This window comes from Lutra lutra, chromosome 7, assembly GCF_902655055.1.
Source record: "Lutra lutra chromosome 7, mLutLut1.2, whole genome shotgun sequence".
Taxonomy (NCBI): Eukaryota; Metazoa; Chordata; class Mammalia; order Carnivora; family Mustelidae; genus Lutra; species Lutra lutra.
The window spans coordinates 142885971-142905393 of NC_062284.1; the positions used below are offsets into that span (position 1 = coordinate 142885971).

Sequence of the window (19423 nt, forward strand, 5' to 3'; positions counted from 1 at the left end):
GACAGAGAGATCACAAGCAGGCAGAGAGGCAGGCAGAGAGAGAGGAGGAAGCAGGCTCCCCGCTGAGCAGAGAGCCCGATGCGGGGCTCGATCCCAGGACTCTGAGATCATGACCTGAGCCGAAGGCAGCGGCTCAATCCACTGAGCCACCCAGGCGCCCCCCAGGCACCCTTTTTAAAGATTTTATTTATTTGGGGGGTCTAGGTGGCTCAGTTAGTTAAACATCTGCCTTTGGCTCAGGTCATGGTCCCAGGTCCTGGAATTGAGCCCATCAGGCTTCCTGCTCAATGGGGAGCCTGCTTCTCCCTCTCCCTCTGTTTTCACTCTCATGCTCTCTCTCAAATAAATAAAATCTTTAAAAATAAAAGTAGTCTTTAGGAAAAAAAGATTTTGTTTATTTACTTGAGAGAGAGAGAGAAAGAGCAAGTGAGAGCTATAAGGCTCCATCCCAGGACCCTGGGATCATGACCTAAACTGAAGGCACTTAACTGACGGAGCCACCCAGCTGCCCTTGTTTCATTACTTTTTATTATTGTTCTTGTTCATTCATTCATTTACTATTACATTTCATCTATTTGTTGCTACTATTAATTTATTAATTATTTATTCTTTTTCATTATTTTTCCTTCCTGTTGATCTGAGTACCAATCTGGTGTCATTCCCCCAGTTTGAAGAACTTACTTTAGCATTTCTTTTAGTACAGACTTCCTGGTGGCAAATTATCTCAGTTTTTGTTTATCCAAAAAAAAAAAAAAATCTTTATCTTGCCTTCATTTTTTTCCATGTCAGCCCTTCGTGAAAATACCTTTATGGAAGTATAATTGACTTACATTATACTGCATATTTGAAGTCTACATCTTGGTAAGTTTTGACATATGTATACATCCATGGAACCATCCCCACAGTCAAATTAAGTGATATATCCATCCTCTGTAAACATTTTTGGGCTCCTTTGTAATTTCTTCTCCTGCCCCTCCATGGCTTACACTTGTCTTCAGGTACCACGGATCTGTTTTGTCATTATAAATTAGTTTCCGTTTTCTAGGATTTTTTGTGTAAATATAGTCATAGGGTATGTACTCTTTATTTAAAGTGACTCCCCCCCCCCCGATTCAGCATAGTTATTTTATTTTGAGATTGATCCAAGTTATTGTATGTACAAATAATAGTTTATCCCATCATATTGATAGGTAGGGTTCCACAGTAAGGATATACCATAGTGTACTTATTTACTGCTGATGGACATTGAGTTGTTTCCAGCTTTTGGTTATTACAAATAAAGTTACTATAAACATTCACGTACAAGCCTTTTTGTGAATACATGTTTTCATTTCTTTGGGTGTTACAGAGTACCTTGTGCCCCTCTCCCATTCTTATGTTAAAAGCCCTAACCCCTAGAGTGGCTGTATAGGGCCTTTAAAGAGGTAATTCAGGTCAAATGAGGTCATAAAGGTGAGGCCCTAATCCAAAATAGGACCCGTGTATTTAAAAGAAGAGGAAGGGACAACAGAGCTTTCTCTGTGCTGCAGAGAAAAGGCTACATGGGGACACGGCAAGAAGTCAGCCTTTAAGCCAAGGAGAGAGGCCTCAGCAGAAACCAGCCCTGCTGGCACCTTGATCTTAGACTCCCAGCCTCCAGAGTTGTGAGATAATAAATGTCTGTTATTTAAGCCCCAGACTGTGGTACCTCTTTATGGCAGCCCGAACAGACTAAGATATTGGATAAATATCTAGGATTAGAATGTCTAGGTCATATCCTAGTATATTTAACTTTTAAAGAAACTTCAGTTTTCCAGATGGTTGCACTGTTTTACAGTCCCACAAACACTGTGTGAGGGTCCCACTGCTCTGTATCATAGCCAGCACTTGCTGTGATAGGCCCTTTAAATTTTGGCCATTCCGAAATAAGTGTAGTGGCATCTCCCTGTGGTTTTCATTTGCATTTCCCAAATGACTAATGATGTTGTACATCTTTTCATGAGCTTCTTTGCCATCTGTGTATTTTTTGATGAGTGTCTTAAGTGTCTTGTCTCTTTAAAAAAAAAAGAAAACTGTTTTTGTGTTACTGAGTTTTGAGAGTTCTTTATATATATGTTTATCACACGTATGATTTGCAAATACTTCCTCCCAGTGTGTGGATTATATTTTCGTTTTCAATGTATTTTGGAAGAGAATTTAAAATTTTTGATAAAGTTTAATTTCCATTGTTTTTCTTTTCTTTTTTTTCTTTCTTTTTTTTTTTTTTTAAGATTTATTTATTTATTTATTTGACAGAGAGATCACAAGCAGGCAGAGAGGCAGGCAGAGAGAGAGGAGGAAGCAGGCTCCCCGCTGAGCAGAGAGTCCGATGCGGGGCTCGATCCCAGGACTCTGAGATCATGACCTGAGCCGAAGGCAGCGGCTTAACCCACTGAGCTACCCAGGCGCCCCTGTTTTTCTTTTCTGATCATGCTGTTAGTATCATGTCTAAGCAAACTTTGCCTAACCTAAGGCCACCAAGATTTGCTTCTGTGTTTAGTAGCAGAGGTTGTATAGTTTTGGGCTTTATATTAATCTGTGGTCCATCTCATATTAATTTTGTACATGGTATGAGGTAATGGATAGAAATTCCTGGTTTTGCACGTGGATATTCAGTATTCCTGCAACATTTGTTGAAAACAATACCCACACCTTTGTAACTATGGGAAAATTCTTGACTGAATATGTCTAGTCTTTTTTTTTTTTTTTTTAGACTTTATTTGTTGGAAAGCACAAGCAGGCAGAATGGCAGGCAGAGGCAGAGAGAGAAGCAGGCTCCCTGCTGAGCAAAGAGACCGATACGGAACTCAATCGATCCCAGGACCCTGGGATCATGACCTGAGCCGAAGGCAGCTGCTTAACCCACTGAGCCTCTCAGGTGTCCCTGTGTAGGTCTATTTTTGTAATATCTTCTCTCCCATTACTTACTTTGTCTTTACACCAATACCCCATCGTTTTCTTTTAATCTTTCTCATTATTATCATCTAATGAGTCTTGAAGTCAGGTGGTAGAAGTCTTCCAATTTTTTTCTTTTTCAAAATTGTTTTGACTGTTCTAGGTTCTTTGCACTTATATTTCAATTTTATAACCACATTGTCAATTTTCTACCCCAAAAGCCCTGCTTGAACTTTGAACGATATTGTATGTAATCTACCAATCAATTCTGGAGGAGAATTGAATTCTTAACAGGTTCGAGTCTTTCAATCCATAAGCATAGTATACTTCTCCATTTATTTAAATCTAGTTTGGAGTGCCTGGGTGGCTCAGTCTGTTAAATGTCCAACTTGATTTTGGCTCAGGCCATGATCTCAGGGTCCTGGGATTGAGCCCTACCTAGGGCTCTGCGCTCAGTGGGGAGTCTGTTTCTCTGCTCCGCTCTCCCTCTGCTCCTACCCATCCCCCACATGGCCATGAACACTGTCTCTCTCTCTCTCTCTAAAATGAATAAATCTTTAAGAGAATAAATCTAGTTTAATTTCTTTCACCAGTGTCTTGTAGTTTTCACTGTATAGCTCTTCCACATTGTTGTTAGTCTTATCCCTGCGTATTTATATTTTTACACTATTGTAAGTTTCTAATTGTATATTGGTGGTATATGGAAATACACCTATTTTTGTGTATTCATCTTGAATTCCATAACTCTAAGTCATTTATTATTTCTAGTTGCTTTTTTGTAGATATTGTATTTTCTGCAAAGATGATCCTGTCATCTGTGAATAAAGGCAACTTTAGTTCTTTTTTTCCAGTCTGGATGCCTTTTCCTCCCCCCTCCCACTTTGCGTTCTGTCCCTTCCTTCCAGCTTATTACCCTGGCTTAAGCCTCCAGACCCGTGTTGAAATGAAGAGGCGAGGTGCACATCCTTGCCTTGTTCTCGGTATTAGAGGGGAAGTAGTCATTCTTTTTCACGGTTACATATGTTAGCTATGTGTTTTTGTAGCTGCCCCGGTGAATTTCAGGACATTCCCTTTTATTCCTAGTTTGTTGAGAGTTGTTATTGTGAATGAATGTTGGATTTTGTCAGTTGCTTTTCTGACATCTTTTGAGGGATAATATGTTTTTCCTACTTACTCAGTTAATGTGGTAGGTTTTGTCAATAGATTTTTCAGTTATTAAAATAACCTTGCATTCTTGGGATAAATGCCACTTGATCATGATTTATTATCCCCTTTATATCATTTGGGATTCTTTTGGCTAAAATGTGTGAAGAATCTTCACATCCATTTTCTTTTTTTTCTTTTTTTTAAAGATTTTATTTATTTATTTGACAGAGAGAGATCACAAGTAGACAGAGAGGCAGGCAGAGAGAGAGAGAGAGAGAGAGAGAGAGAGAGAGAGAGAGGGAAGCAGGCTCCCTGCTGAGCAGAGAGCCCGATGCGGGACTCGATCCCAGGACCCTGAGATCATGACCTGAGCCGAAGGCAGCGGCTTAACCCACTGAGCCACCCAGGCGCCCTTCACATCCATTTTCAAAGGGATCTTGCTCTGTCCTTCTCTGGTAGTATCTTTGTCTCCTTTTGGTATCAGGGCAATGCTGGCCTCATAGAATGACTGGCATTGTTCCTTTCTCCCCAGTTTGCTGGAAGAGTTTATTTAGAGTTGCTATTATTTCTTCTCTATTTTCTGGAAGTGACTAGTGGAAGTTATCTTAGCCTGAAATTTTCTTTTGGGGAAGATTTGAAACCTCAGACAAAATTTATTTAATAAATACAGGATTATTCCAGTGTTTTCTTTCTCTCTGAGTGACTTTGGTAGTTTGCATCCTTCAAGAAGTTTTTTTCTTTCATCAAAGTTATCTAATTTTTTGGCATTAATTGTCTAGAGGCTTGTTAATTTCGTTGACCTTTCCAAAGTACCAGATTTTTGTTTCGTTGATTTTTCTTTCTTTTCCTTTTAAAAACGTAATGATTTCTTTTCTTAATTATTTCCTTCTGCTTAAACCTTGGGTTTAACTTTATATTCTTCTTTTAGTTTCTTAAAGTAGAATTTGAGACTTTTGTTCTTTTCTAAATAGATCTTCAGTGCCACAGGGGCTCTCCCCCTTGTCCATGAGGGTTATGTTCCAAGACCTCCAGTGGATGCCTGAAACCACGATGGGACTGAACCCCGTATATACTATATACTGTGTTTTTCCCTATACATACATGCTTATGATAAAGCTTAACTTATAAATTAGGCACAGTAATAGATTAGCAATAATAACTAATAATATAATAATATAATATAATAGTTATGTGAATGTGGTCTTTCTCAAAATATCTTATATTGTACCTCCCCTTCTTTTTCTTGTGATGATGTGAGTTGATGAAATGCTCCGTGATAAGGTGAAATAGGTGACTTGGGCATGTGGCGCAGCGTTAGGCTACCACTGACCTTCTGACAGTAGGCCAGAAGGGGGATCATCTCCATCTGGACCACAGCCGACCTCGGCGACTGAAGCTCTGGGAAGCAAAACCGTGGGAAAGGGGGGACTGTTGCGTTAATTTCCCTCTGGGAGTCACAACTACGTTAACACAACTGTTGATATATTGTGGTTTCGGTTTTATGCAGTTAAAAATACTTTCTAATAGCTTTTTTTATTTCTTCTCGGTCCGTGGATTATTACAGGAGTGTGCGATTTAGATTCCGAATACTTGGGAATTTTCCAGATATCTTTTATTGATTTTTAATTCCGTTGTGGTACAGAACATACATTGTGTGTTTGAATCCTTTTAAGTTTATTGAGACTTGTTTGGCGCAGAAAGTGTTCTACCTTGGTAAACGTTCTGTGTGTAATTGAAAATAATGTTTATTCTCCTGTTGAGAGTAGTATTGTAGACGTCTCAATTAGGTTGAGTTGGCAAATTGTGTTACTCAAGTCCTCTGTATCCTTTCTGATATTTCTGACCATTTGTTCTCTTAGTTAAGAGCAGCTGGTTGAAATATGTGACTAGAAGAGTGAATTTGTCTTATTTCCTTTTTAAGTTCTATTAGTTTTCCTTCATTTATTTTGAGGCCCTGTTATTAGGTACATAACCATTGAGGATTGTTACGTTTCCCTGATGAATTGACTCTATAATCTTTATGAAAGACTTTCTTTATCCCTGGTGATATTCTTTATTCTGAAATCTCCTGTCTGTCATTAACCTAGGTGTTCCTGATTTACTTTGATTACTGTTAACATGACACATCTTTTCCATGTTTTTACTTTTAACCTATTTCTATCTTTGTATTTAAAAATGTGTGTCTGGGGGCACCTGGGTGGCTCAGTGGGTTAAAGCCTCTGCCTTCGGCTCAGGTCATGATCCCAGGGTGGGATCAGGCCCCACATCAGGCTCTCTCTCAGCGGGGGGCCTGCTGCCCCTCTCTCTCTGCCTGCCTTTCTGCCTTCTTGTGATTTCTCTGTCAAATAAATAAATAAATAAATAATCTTTAAAAAAATGTGTTTCGGGGCACCCGGCTGGCATTTGTTGTAGAGAGAGCAGGTCTGCTGATGATACATTTACTTCGCTTTTCTTCATCTGTGAAAGTCTTTATCTCCCCTTCATTCCCAAAGGATATGCTTTTGTCTATAGCATCTTGGGCTGACACTCCGTCCTGTCACCACTTTCACCATGTCCGCAGTCTTCTGGCTGCCACAGTTTCTGATACCCCTAGTCCTTCAGATTGTTTCCTGTGATGCTTCGTTTCTCTCCCGGTGCTTTCAAGGTTTCTCCTTTAGCTTTTCAGCAGTTTTATTGTGATGTGTCAGGGCTTGGTTTTCCTTGGTCTCCTCTTCGTGGCTGGCTGAGCCTCTTGACTCTAAGTTTATGCCTTTTGCCAAATTTGGGTACTCTCAGTCAACAAGCATATATATTCTTCTGCACTGCTGTCTTTCCCCTTTCCTTTAGGAACTCCAGTGACAAATATACTTAAGTTTTTGGTATTATCCCACAGGTCCATAAGGGTCTATAAATAATTTTTTTTTTCAGATTGTATCATTCCTGTCGATCTGTCTTCAGGTTCACAGAGTCTTTCTTTTGTCACTTCCATTTTGTTATTGAGCTTATTCTATGATTTTTTTTTTCCAGTTCTAAATTTTTCTATTTAAAAAAAAATATGGGGGCGCCTGGGTGGCTCAGTGGGTTAAGCCTCTGCCTTCAGCTCAGGTCATGATCTCGGGGTCCTGGGATCGAGCCCCACATCGGGCTTTCTGCTAAGTGGGGAGCCTGCTTCCTCCTCTCTCTCTCTGCCTGCCTCTCTGCCTACTTGTAATCTCTGTCAAATAAATAAATAAATAAATCTTTAAAATAAAATAAAATAAATATGTAGTTCCTGGGGCACCTGGGTGGCTCAGTGGGTTAGATATCTGCCTTTGGCTCAGGTCATGATCCCAGGGTCCTGGGATTGAGGCCTGCATCAGGTTCCCTTTTCAGTGGGGAGCCTGTTTCTCCCTTACCTGCTCCTCCTGCTTGTACACGCTCTCTCTTTCTGTCAAATAAATAAATAAAATATTGTTTTGGAAAAAGAATGTTTATCTTATGTCATTGGGGATTATCATAGTCACTATTTAAATGTGTCTTGTAATTCCAGCGTCTGGGTCACTTCAGGGCTGACATCTGTCATTTCTCTTTTGTGGCGGTTACTATTTACATTTCCCTGGTTCTTTATATGTCAAGTTACTTCAGAACATATCCTGCATATTTTGATTATATGGTAAGATCCTGGGTCCTGTTAAAGTCCTATGGAGAATAGTGATTTGTTTGTCTTAACAGCCACTGACCGCGTTAGAGTCAGACTCCCAAGTTCTTCCTTTCATTAGGCAGTGGCTCCATTTGCATTGCAGTGTTCCGACCCTTTGTGGTGCTGGGCCGTGAAGGGGTTAGTTTCCGACTTGGGCAGTGCTTATATAATATTCTGCTTCTCCTGTTTTCGGTTGTGCTTCTGTGATTGTGTCCGTGACTGTATTGCTTAGGGATTGTCCTGCGGGGCGTGTCGGCTCACACACACAACTAGAGGATTCTCAGCTCTCTCCTCTTTGGAATTTCTCCCACACCGTCTGGCCCCAGGGTGTCCTTCCCTGGTTCTTCTGGCAGAGAGATGGCATGGTCTCAGACTCTTAGCTTTCTGCCTCACCATGGTGTATACTAACTGGGATTCCTTTCAAGGCAAAGCAGCCAGAGAGAGTAGAGGAAAAAAATAATGCGGTTCTCCCCTTATGGTTGTTATAATAAAGGCCTTTTTCCCCAGATCCTCTATTCAGATATTTTCTGTCCGGGTTTTGGGTACTTGTGCTGCACCCTCAGAGCACTGCGGTCCTGCGGTTGGGGCTGGTGTTGGGTCCGGGTAGGAGAGCAAGTGGATATATTTTTAAATTTTCCCCATACTCTCTGGCTTACAAGGGCCCATTTTCTTGTTCCTTTGACCAGAATGACAGATTTATTTCAGAATTTTTGCTGTCCATGCTTACTATGTAGTTCCTTAATACAGTAAGTCCATTTGTCAAAGTCAGGAGTTAAAAGCCAGCAAACAAGCAAACCCCTCCCCCAAACCCCACAAATCTAGGCCCTTAGCTTTCAAATTTTTATTTCCCTCCCCAACCTACTTGCTATTAATTACTCTTTAAACCCTTGAAGTAGTTGCTTCTTGAATTTTGTCCAGAGCTTTTAGTTGTAATTGGTAGGAGAGAATAAGAAGCCATAGCAGGTTTATTCCATTTTGGGTTAAAAGTAGATTTCATATTTAAATCCAGTCTTTTTTCCTCTTTGCTATGTTTTGAATAATTTCAATTGTTCTGTCTTCTAGTTTACTATTTTTTTTTTTTTTTTGGCAGCATCTCATCTGCTCTTGATCCCATCTAATGTGTTTTTTCATCTCAAACACTGTGTATTTCATCAGAAGTTCAGTGGGGGACTCCTATGTCCTCCACGTGTCTACCGACCGTGGTCACTTTTGCCTCCTCCCTTGTCTTTTTCTTTTTTTCTGTTTTTAAATTATTATTTATTAATTTAAAAAATTAACATACAATATATTATTTGTTTCATGGGTACAGGTCTGTGATTCATCTTCGTCTTACACAATTCACAGCACTCACCATATCATACACCCTCCCCAGTGTCCCTCACTCCCTCCCCCTCCTTTTTTTAAGAGGGAGAGCGTTCCTTTCACACGTTGGGATGGGGAAGGGCAGAGGGAGAGAATTTTAAGCAGTGTGGAGCCTGACAGTGGGGCTCAGTCTCACAGCTCTGAGATCATGATCTGAGCAGAAATCAGGAGTCAACGCTCCACCGACTGAGCCACCCAGGTGCCCTGCTTTCCTTTACCTTCTTAAACATGTGCTAGACAGATACAGTCACTACTGTGGTGCCGAGGTCGGTCATCTGTCACTTCTGGGCTTGGCAGGGTTTAGAGACCATAGTATGAGTGGTGTGGTTGCTCCTTGTTTCTAGGCCCCTTCTGTGGACAGAGCTAGGATAGGTTTTTGCTGTTAAGAAAAAATACATCATGGGCACTGGGCTGGCTTGGTCGATGGAGTGTGTGACTCTTGATCTCGGGGTTGTAAGTTTAAGCCCTGTGTGGGGTGTGGAGATTACTTAAAAATAAAATCTTAAAAAAGAAAAAATACTGATTTTTTTCCCCCTCAGTTCAAATTTAGGATTATAGAATTTTTCTTTAACTTCTTTGGTTTTATGTATTTTTTCTTTTTTATACTGGAAATTTTTATTTCTATCTTCCTTTGCACAATTCGGGGGGTATATGTCAACATGAGCTGTGTGATGACTGAAGACAGGTTTTTTTAAGGTTTCTTATGGTGTTTTTGATCTGCAGAGCATGTCCAGTTGGGATCTACCATCAATTGCTGATTTTCTGCTCAGAATGTGTATTCAAGCAAGGATGTGCCATGACATTTGTGGGCTTTAGTGTCTCAAAATAAATCCCGTTTGTGTGGTTAAGCTACCAGCTCAACATACGGTTAGTTTTCTTCGCTTAATCTTGCTTTCACACCTAGAGCCTGCTTTATGTTAATTTGGTCGCATTGTTGTTTTATAAAATATATACATGACTCTAGAGAAGAAACTGGAAAACCTATAGCTTGTAGGCCCTCTCTGGCCTGCCACCGGCTTGGTATGGTCCTTGAGCTAAGAATGGTTTCTAGGGGTGCCGGTGGCACAGTTGGTTAAGTGTCCCAGCTCTTGATTTCCAATCAGGTCATGGTCTCAGGGCTGAGAGATCGAGCCCCGCTGTCGGGCTTCACACTCAGCAGGGCATCTGCTTGGGATCCGATCTCTCTCCTGCCCCTCCCTCTTGTGCTTGCACGTGCTCTCTCTCTAAAATAAATACAATCCTAAAAAAAGAATGGCTTCAGCATCCACATGCCTGCACATGTGTGCACACGCCTGCACCCATGTACACGCACACAGGAGAGTAAGCAGCAGCAGCAGTAACGGTATGTGTCCCCAGAACCCTGAACTATTTACTGTTTGGCCCCTTGCAGACATCCTCTAAGTTCTGTCTCTAATCCTGTCTCCTCCTGTCTCCTCCATTCTCTTTCTCTCTCTATTTACTTCTTTAGTTTCTGGTTTATCTTGCTGGGTTTGTTTTTTTTTTTTTTTAAGGTTTTATTTTTATTTATTTGACAGGGAGAGAGGCAGGCAGAGAGAGGGGGAAGTAGGCTGGCCGCTGAGCAGGGAGCCCGATGTGGGGCTCGATCCCAGGACCCTGGGATCATGACCTGAGCCGAAGGCAGAGGCTTTAACCCACTGAGCCACCCAGGCGCCCCTTTGCTGTTGTTTTGAATGGAAGCCAGCCACACGCACACATTCCTGCCCCCACTTCCATTCACCTCGTACACGCTTCTCTGCCACCTGGGGCTTTTCTTACGGGACCGTGTGCCTTGGAGGCCGCCCCGTAGGGGGGCAGGAGGGCAGGCCCCGCTCTTGGCGGCCGCATCATCTTCCGGAGTGTGGGTGTTCTAAGGTTTATTCAACTGGTCCCTTCTAGATATACGTTTGGGTTATTTCCAGCTTTTTATTTTTGTAAGTATTGCTGCTTTCATTGGTGGTGTACTTACATCTTTTGGGGGTTTTGCCAGTGGACCTTTGGGATCGTTCCTACAGGTTGCTTTGCTGGGTCCTGCAGATTGCTGAGAAACGAGGCGTATGTTTTCCCTCGATGTTGCCCCAGTACTCTCCACAGGGATTGTATCATTTTGTGTTTCTGTCAACAGCGTGTCCAGTTAGCTAATGCCCCACAGCCACCTAATGGAGTGTGTTGTCAAACTGGGATTTTGCTAATTTGATAGGTAAGAAATGCTACCTCTGTGTAATTTAAATTTGCATTTCTCTTGTTATGAGCAAATCAAAGGACCAGTTACATTTCCTTTTATGTGAACTCTCTGTTCACTTTTCTAGCACTTTTTTGTAGAGCTGCTGGGTCTTTATCATCTGTTTTGAGAAACTGTGTAGTAGGGATGGTAACTTTTACCTCTACCGTAAGTTGCAAATATTTCTCCCATTTGTCATTTTTATTTTCTTTTTTTTGGTGCTATGCAATAGTTTTTAAAATTATTAGTATTATTTTCATGTAGCCAGGTTAACCCATTTTTCTTCTCATTGCTTCTGGCCTCAGAGTCGTGGCTAAGAATGGTTCCCCCAGCTTCAGGTTGTAGAAAAACTCATTCAGATCCTCTTTTCTATTTTTTTTTAACATAAATTTCTGATCCTTTCAAAATTTATTAACAGAGCCCTTTTTGGTGTCCTCTGTGCTCTGGGTTTGGCCGCTTGTGTGAACTTAACCTATAGAAAGGGGCCCTTTGCTCATTTCTCCAGCCCTAGTTTATGCGTAGTTCCTGACATCTTAGCATTTGAAGAGACCTCAGTGATTATTTTCAGGGAGAAGAGCTTGAACTCTGGGGGGGAGAACCTTGCCCAAGGACCTATAGATCCGAGCTGGGCACTCTGGCTCCAGCTGGCTCCAGAAGAGAGGGTTTCTGGACATCTGCTTCGGGTCAGCACTGGGCCAGGCACATTGGCTTTGTTTGCTGTCGGCCCCATTACTCTCCCCGCCTTACAGGTGCGGAGGCTGAGGCAGACAGGTGTGCTTTGCCCAGGATGGTGAAGTTCAGCAGCAGGGCTCCAGGGTGTCTGCCCGAGAGCTTGGGCCCTCTCCCGGGGAGGGAGGCCTCCACCAGCCTCTCCAGGGCAAGCGGTGATGTGACACTGAGTGAGACGGTCTGCTTCTGCCTCCCACACCTGCTGTGGTCTCAGAGTTCCTTGAAAGCCAGGTTTCCTTTGTCTCCGTGTCCAGGACCACAGGAGGACCCTGAGAATGAATTTCCTCTCCCCAGATGTCTAACGGAGCCAGTGGTGGCAGCTCCCCAAGTGTTGGCTCAGCCCCAAGTTCCAGGATGTCGCTGGGAGCTAGTGACCTTAAAGTCCCTGCTTTTCACGCTTTCCTTTTGTTCGCTCATCCGTTTGTGCACCCACTCATTCCCTTATCCTTCAGCCGTCCGTTCAACACAGCTTCGTAATGCCTGTGCTGTGCAGACCCAGTGCTGCCCAGGGGTGACCCGGAAATGGGACAGGTGCCGGTCCCCAGGAACTCATGGTCCTGTGGGGCAGGCAGGTGACTGAGGGAGCACGGTGTCCCATGGGAGCCAGAGCACTGTGTCCCCTTGCTTTTCCTCAGGCTTGGGTGCAGTGAAGTGGTGGGTTGGGGTCCGGGAGCTAGGGCACCCCAGCCCTCCTCCTTTATGGGGCCCAGCAGCTCCCAGAGGCTGAGGTTTGCTTTGCCAGTCCAGGCCCTTTGTGGTGATGACCAGAAAGCCAGGTCTGCGGAGGGAGGGGACTCTCCGAGGCATCCAGAAAATCAGCAGCTGGGCCAGGACTGGAGCCCAGCCTGCGCCTCAAACCCATGCACTTTGGAAGGGACAGGGACGCAAGGAAGGGCAGCCTGTGCTTTGGATGAATCAAGAGTCCGCCCAGAGTTTCCCAGGTTCGTCTGCTGGGCCAAGCAGGTGTCATATTTCAGGGATGTTGAGTGATTTTCATACCTGAGTATGTCGTGGTGTGGATTACGTCTCCCACTTTCCCCAAAGCCAGAGCCTTCAGCCAAGTATCTGCTTACCTGACAGAGGCCGCCAGCTGCCAGAAGAGTCCAAGGAGGGCTCCCTTCTGGATCCAGCTAGTTAGGCTGCGTTGCGCCGTCCCATGCACCTGGGATGGGACATACCAGCTGTCGGTGTAATTAAGGTTGCCATAAAACCCACCAGCTAGACACACAAATGGCTCCTCTGCTCTTTCCCGGGGCAGGAGCAGTTGCGAAGACGAGTAAATCACGTTAGCGGCGATCACGTCAAAGGTCAGCCTTCCACTTACAGCAGCGTTATTGGCGGAGCCGGCCCAGAACACGGCTGGTTTCCCGGCTGCTCCGTTTTATGGTGCCCTAATGAACTGGGCCGTTCCCATCCGTTCTCAGGAACGTACAGAACAATGGTTTTCATTCTCCTGGAAAGTTTGTCTTTGGAAGCAGGTGTGTTGGGGGCTTGCGGGGAGTCCCATCAAGGACAGGCCGAGGGCCCCTGGCACCTTGCTTCTCTCTGGGCCCTCATGCCACCCTCTGGGAAAAGCTACCTCTGGGCTGTCATGAGCTAATTTATGTGGCATGCCTGCCCAGTGGCTGCCACTTACTGGGCACTTGGAAATGGCAAGGAGAGCCCTCTTCTTCCTCTGTCCTTTCCAGGGTCAGGAAAGGTGTTTCCCGAGCCCCTGTGGGGATCAAGGTGCTGCGGCCAGAGAGAGGGCTGCAGCATGTGGGCCGGAACCTGCCCACGGAGCTCATGGTCCCTGCGGGGAGATAGGCACTGCTTGGCATGTGTGCGCACCCACTAGGGGCCATTATCTGTGAGATGCTGTAGCTCTGGGGGCTCCTCTGTGCCTCCCCCACCACTGGGGAGGACAAGCTGCCCAGTGTGCAGGCCACAGCCAGGGACGCCAGTCGGGCCAGACGTACTCTTCTCTTGGTATTTGCTAACCCGACCGTCTCTGGGTTTCCTGCTCCTCACCTGAGCGGCGGTGATGGAGAGGGCTTTGGGAAAAGGGGAAGAAAGACGATGAGGCCCAGGCAAGTGGAGGCCTGGGGTGGCTGAAGTGAGTGGTGACTGGAATGATGCTGGGACGGGAGGAGCTGACAAAGAGATCGCCCAGAGCCATGATTATGGGGCGTTGCTCCCTCTTCTTCTCTCCCCTCCCACCGAAGCAGAGTCCAAACACTGCCTTGGAAGGCACTTTTGTGAGTTGGACTGTTGTGTGAACTCACTGGAGCTGGTATTGGAGACTGTGAAGGCCTGCAGCACGCCCGCCCCAGGCCCCAGCCTCAGACTGGGCAGGCGGAGCATTCGGCTAGCCACACCCCTGCTGGGCCCCTCTGGCTGGGGCTGGGGAGACGTCTCCCCGCCCGGCCCCCGCCTCCCGTCCCGGTCCACACTCTGTGAGGCTCAGGGCGGGGGAGCAGCCACAGGTCGGCTCTCTGCCCTGTGTTCAGAGGCCTGGAGGGTTGCCCTCTCTTTTCTGCCTCGGGACTGCTCTTCAGGCTCCAAAATCTCCTGAAATCAGCTTAGCTAGGGGTTACTTTTGAAGAGGCTCAGAAAAGAGCAGTCATTTGTCCTTACCCTCCCCAGGGAAATTGTCCCCATATTTATCGAGGTAGGGAGTGGCCAGTAGGAGAATGGGTTGTGGACCCCAGGGAAGCAGCAGGGATGGGGAGAAGCCCACCGCCCTGGTGGTGGGACTTCGAACATATCCCAACGTCTCTGAGCCTCAGTGTTCCTCATCTGGATAATGGGTCTCAAAACTCCTAAACTGACTTTATAGAGTGCTGCATGTAATGTGAGTTTGACTTACACACATTTAAAAGAGGATGATAGGAAATAGTATCTGCAAAATTTTAAAGGTTGTGAACTCCAGTTAAAAAAAAAATTGTCAAGACTTTCCGAGCCCCAGGCGAGGGACCAGAGAACTGTGTTTATGCTGTGGCCACATGGTGGCGCCCTGGGAGCTGGTAAACAGGCCATACAGGACCTGCAGGAAGGCCAGAGGCCACCTTGTCCTGGCCTCTTGCTGGATGCCGAAGTCTGGAGTGTGCTGTCTGTGCGCTTGTTAAGTGGAGCTACTTGTCCGTACTGGGACCGCCCCCAACCCAAACCAGTTGGTTTAGAGTGGAAGGTCAATGTGGTAAAATGCTCTGGAGAAAACAGAGGTGCTTGACAGTTAATCACATTGGTTTACAAGACAGGAAGCCATGAAATATTGGCCGTGATGCTAAGAAGTAAAAGTGTCTTTAAAGCTACTCTGTGTACTGTGGTTCTGGCTTTATGGTCTCCAAGGACCCTGGCTTTCTGTAGTACAGTTACTGTTCCAGAGAGAAGAGGCTGGAATTTTGTGAGGTGTGAATTATGTGACATCTTTAGAAGCAAGGGCCTCTCACTAAATACGGCCTGATGCCCTTTAGGTGCCCTTGGGCAATGGGTCCTTCCCAGAGCTCACTTTCCTCAGTCTCCAGCTGCTCTCTCTAGGTGACTGGTGTGATTGGAAAGATCATCACACCTCCCTGGGTGGCCAATGGATGGTGGCCATGTGTCAGTAGGTGTGGGGTGGGCACGTGACAGGGAGAACTGTCTGTGGGGAAGGGCCATAAGGCAAGGCTGTATCTCCTAGCAGCCCAGCACTGCCTTCACTGGATCCCCCTGCTGTCTGGGCCCTTGGTGGCCCTCCCCGCGGGTTCCTGCCCTGTGCTCCCGGGGCCCAGCAGCTTGACAGGTGCCCACTCTCGCAGGTCGTGAGAAGCTACAAGGCGACCATCCAGCAGACCTTGGACATCCTCTTCCTCCAGGAAGGCTCTGAGTTCCTGAGCAGCACAGATGCTTCGAGCCGGGACTCTGCTGACCGCACCATTATTGCCTGGGATTTCCGGAGCTCTGCCAAAATCTCCAACCAGATTTTCCACGTGAGAAACCCTGTTTGGCATTGCTTTTCTGTTTGCTTCTGCTGCAGGATGTAGCCCTAAGCTGCTGGGATCCCAGGTTACTTCCTGTGAGGATGGTTCAGCTGGCAGGATCTTTAGAGACCGTTCAGGTGCCTTAAGTCTCTTGGGGCAGGGAGACAAGCGCTGATCCAGGCCTGCCTGGAACGCTTTCCAGAGGCTCCAGATCACAGCACCTCCATGACTGTCCTAGTCCTCCTCCGTCCAGCCTTGCCACGCCGCAGGTGTGGGGGGCCATTCATCCAGATAAGTAGAAGATAGCCACACAACCCAAGACACTCCTGCTTTCCCTCTGCCGCCCCCGCCAGCCCCAGGTTTCTGTCCCGCCCTTGCTCAGTGTGTTTGGCAGGAGCTGTGACTTGGAAGTTCAAGCAGGGACCCAAGGTTAGACCACCTCTTAGAGTCCTGGATTTACCACTTACAAGCCCGTCATGTAGCCTCTTTGATTCTCATTTTCCTCTTAGGAAATTGAGGATGGGAAGGCTATTTACCTCATAGAGGGGTTCTGAGAATTGAAGGAGATGATGCTTATAAAGGATCTAGCACATGCCGGGCACAGGGGGCTCTCCATCAGTGTGTCACCTGTCACCACCGTCACCACTGTCACCACCATCAAATCCAGCATCTTCACCACCACCACCACCGCCACCATGGCCACCACCACCATCACCATCGCCACCGCCACCGCCACTGCCACCACCATCACCACCACCACCACCACCACTGCCGCCACCATCACCACCACCACCACTGCCGCCACCACCATCATCACCACCGCCATCATCATCACCTCCACTTCCATCATTACCACCACCACTGCCACCATGTCCATCATCATCATCTTATAAGATTTTAATTAAGCCATGGCTAATCCCTCTGCCGAATTTAAAAATATATACTAGGTGTACATATATACCTGCTCCCCTTCCCTGCTTTTCCTTTTCTCTGAAGCTTCTACATGACCCTGAGCAAACCAGCCTCTAGACCTTTACTGCAGGGAGCTAGTGTAACCCGCTGGGAAGGACAGGCCCTGGGAGGGGGCTGCATGGGCCCGTCTGGCCACCTGGCATTCTGCGTTCAACAGCCTGTGCAGAAACCAGGGCAGGTCATGGAGGGGGAAGTGCTGAATGCCCCAGCCGTTGGCCCTCTTAAAAATCACACATCCTCCTTTCCTGGGCGGCTGAGCAGGTGCTCTGCTCGGTGGCAGTGTGCAGGGGAGCTTGTTATCAGGTGGCCATGGCCGCTGTGCCCCCGACGGACACAGGAGTCCACAGCTGTATTCCACCTGCTCCCCACGTGGCTCCTCGAGTTTGGGCTCTCTTAGACCATGTGGCTTCAGGGTGACACTTAGAATAAAGGAAGAACAGGTGCATCGAGAAGGGAGCTTGTAGGGGTGTTTCCATGTGACCTAGCCTGTCAGTGCCGGTTCCTTGCCTTGTGCTTTGAACACTTGGTTTGTGCCTTTGTCTTCTCGCCTGGCCGTTCACCTCCTAGTTACCATGTGTGGGGGCCGCAGGGAGCCTGGGCTAGACGGGGGTTACCCTGAGGGCTCCCCGTGGAGGCGGGAGGGGGTGTGTGGACTTGTTTCCTGTCACTCTGTAGCAAAGTACTTCAGAGCTGGTGGCTTAAACTAACAATTTCACTCTCAGTTTTGGAGGCCGGATGGCCACTAAGTCTTACTGGGTTCAAGTCAAGATTTGGTCTGGAGCCTCTGGGGGAGTATCTGCCCCCGCTTCTTCAGACCCTCTGCTCTGTCTCTGTGTCACCTTCTCTGAGTGTCTGATCTGCTGGCTTCCTTCTCTAAGGACACATGTGATTGCATTTAGGGCAATATTGGGGATAACATCCCCACCTCAAGAAGCTTAACTTAATTACATCTGCAAAGACACCTCATCCGCATTTTTTGCCATATAAGGTGACATTTACAGGGCCCAGGAATCAGGGAATAGATGTAGTTTGGGGGGCCATTTTTCAGTCCCCCATTAGGGCCATGAACCAAGGGATATTAGGAAGGGCAAGAAAACAGATTACCCTCCAAACCTCCAGAAGGAACGTGGCTCTGCTGATACTTTTGCTTTTAGCCCAGTGAGACCTCTGACTTCTAAGACTCTAAGAGTAAATTTTAGTAGTTTTCAGCCAGCAAATTTGTGGCATTTTGTCACAACAGCCCTAGGAAATGCGTACAGACCCTGAAGCCCAGGTGTGGGGGCTGGACCTGAGGATCCAGGAGTAGAGAGCTGGTGGCGTGTTTGTTGGAGCTGGGGGCCAGTGGGAGCCTTTTCCACCCTCTCTGTGGCCTCACTGTTTCTCAGGAGAGGTACACCTGTCCCAGCCTCGCCTTGCACCCCCGTGAGCCTGTGTTCCTGGCGCAGACCAATGGCAACTACCTGGCTCTCTTTTCTGCTGTGTGGCCCTACCGGATGAGCAGGAGGCGGCGCTACGAAGGGCACAAGGTACTGAGTTCCTATCCCCCAGCTCGAAAGCAGACCCATGGCCCCAGAGCCTCCTGCGGTGGACCTGGGGTCCCAGAGTGCACAGACCCTCTTTCTGGGTAGTTTCTGTTTTCTGTTTCCCAGGGGACACATGCCGTATGGCCTGGTGTTCACCAAACGCCCTGGGCCACCCCCGGCCCTAGTCCAGGCCCCAGCTGCCCAGTTTTCCCTGACTTAGTGGCTCACAGGACAGGCCATGGGGGTGGGGGAGGGAGGACAGAAAAGGGGTGGGGGCTCTCTCTGCATCTGTCCCCTTGTCCCACTGAGGCCTGCTTCACTGGGGCAGAAGGGCCGGGGACTCAGGGGCTGCCGGTGAGACCAGACGCGCAGCTTTGCCGAAGCCGTTCCAGCTGCGTTGCCCTCAACCGGTTCGCGCAGCAGCCTCCGTGCTGGGCCCGGGCTGCCTGCAGGGGCCGCTGCGGTGCGGCCCGCTCACCCTCTGTGTTGCCCTCTGCAGGTAGAAGGCTACTCGGTGGGCTGCGAGTGCTCCCCGGACGGTGACCTGCTGGTGACGGGCAGCGCCGATGGCCGAGTCCTGCTGTACAGCTTTCGCACCGCCAGCCGGGCGCGCACGCTGCCAGGGCACACCGAGGCTTGTGTGGGCGCCACCTTCCACCCTGTGCTGCCCTCCATCCTCGCCACCTGCTCCTGGGAGGGCGACGTTAAGATCTGGCATTGAGCCTCCTAGTACAGAGCCTTCTGGATGCCGGCCAGGCCCCGGGCTTCCATTCTTCCTCGGGGTGGGTGGGGGTGAGGAGGTGTTGAGGTTGCCTCCGGTCAAACCTTCCGAGCCTCAGTTTCCACATCTGTAAAATGGGAACAGGGACGTGCTTGCCTCAGGGTTGCAAGGCCCGCATTAGCGGAAGTGGCTGGCAGGTGGCTGTTTAATAAACGTGGGTGTCCGCTCTTTCTTAGGTTA

General features: G+C 47.3%; 1 protein-coding gene across 4 annotated transcripts in view; it reads left to right on the top strand.

Moving 5' to 3' along the window:
- The window catches only part of WDR25 (WD repeat domain 25), a 141596-nt gene extending 122173 nt beyond the window's left edge, over positions 1–19423 (top strand). For all 4 annotated transcript variants that reach the window (XM_047738982.1, XM_047738980.1, XM_047738983.1 and 1 more), the window contains 3 exons: positions 15806–15976; positions 18325–18465; positions 18962–19423. In XM_047738982.1, the coding sequence (XP_047594938.1) occupies positions 15806–15976; positions 18325–18465; positions 18962–19183 (534 nt within the window). In that variant the 3' untranslated portion in view covers positions 19184–19423. The remainder of the gene's footprint in view (positions 1–15805; positions 15977–18324; positions 18466–18961) is intronic.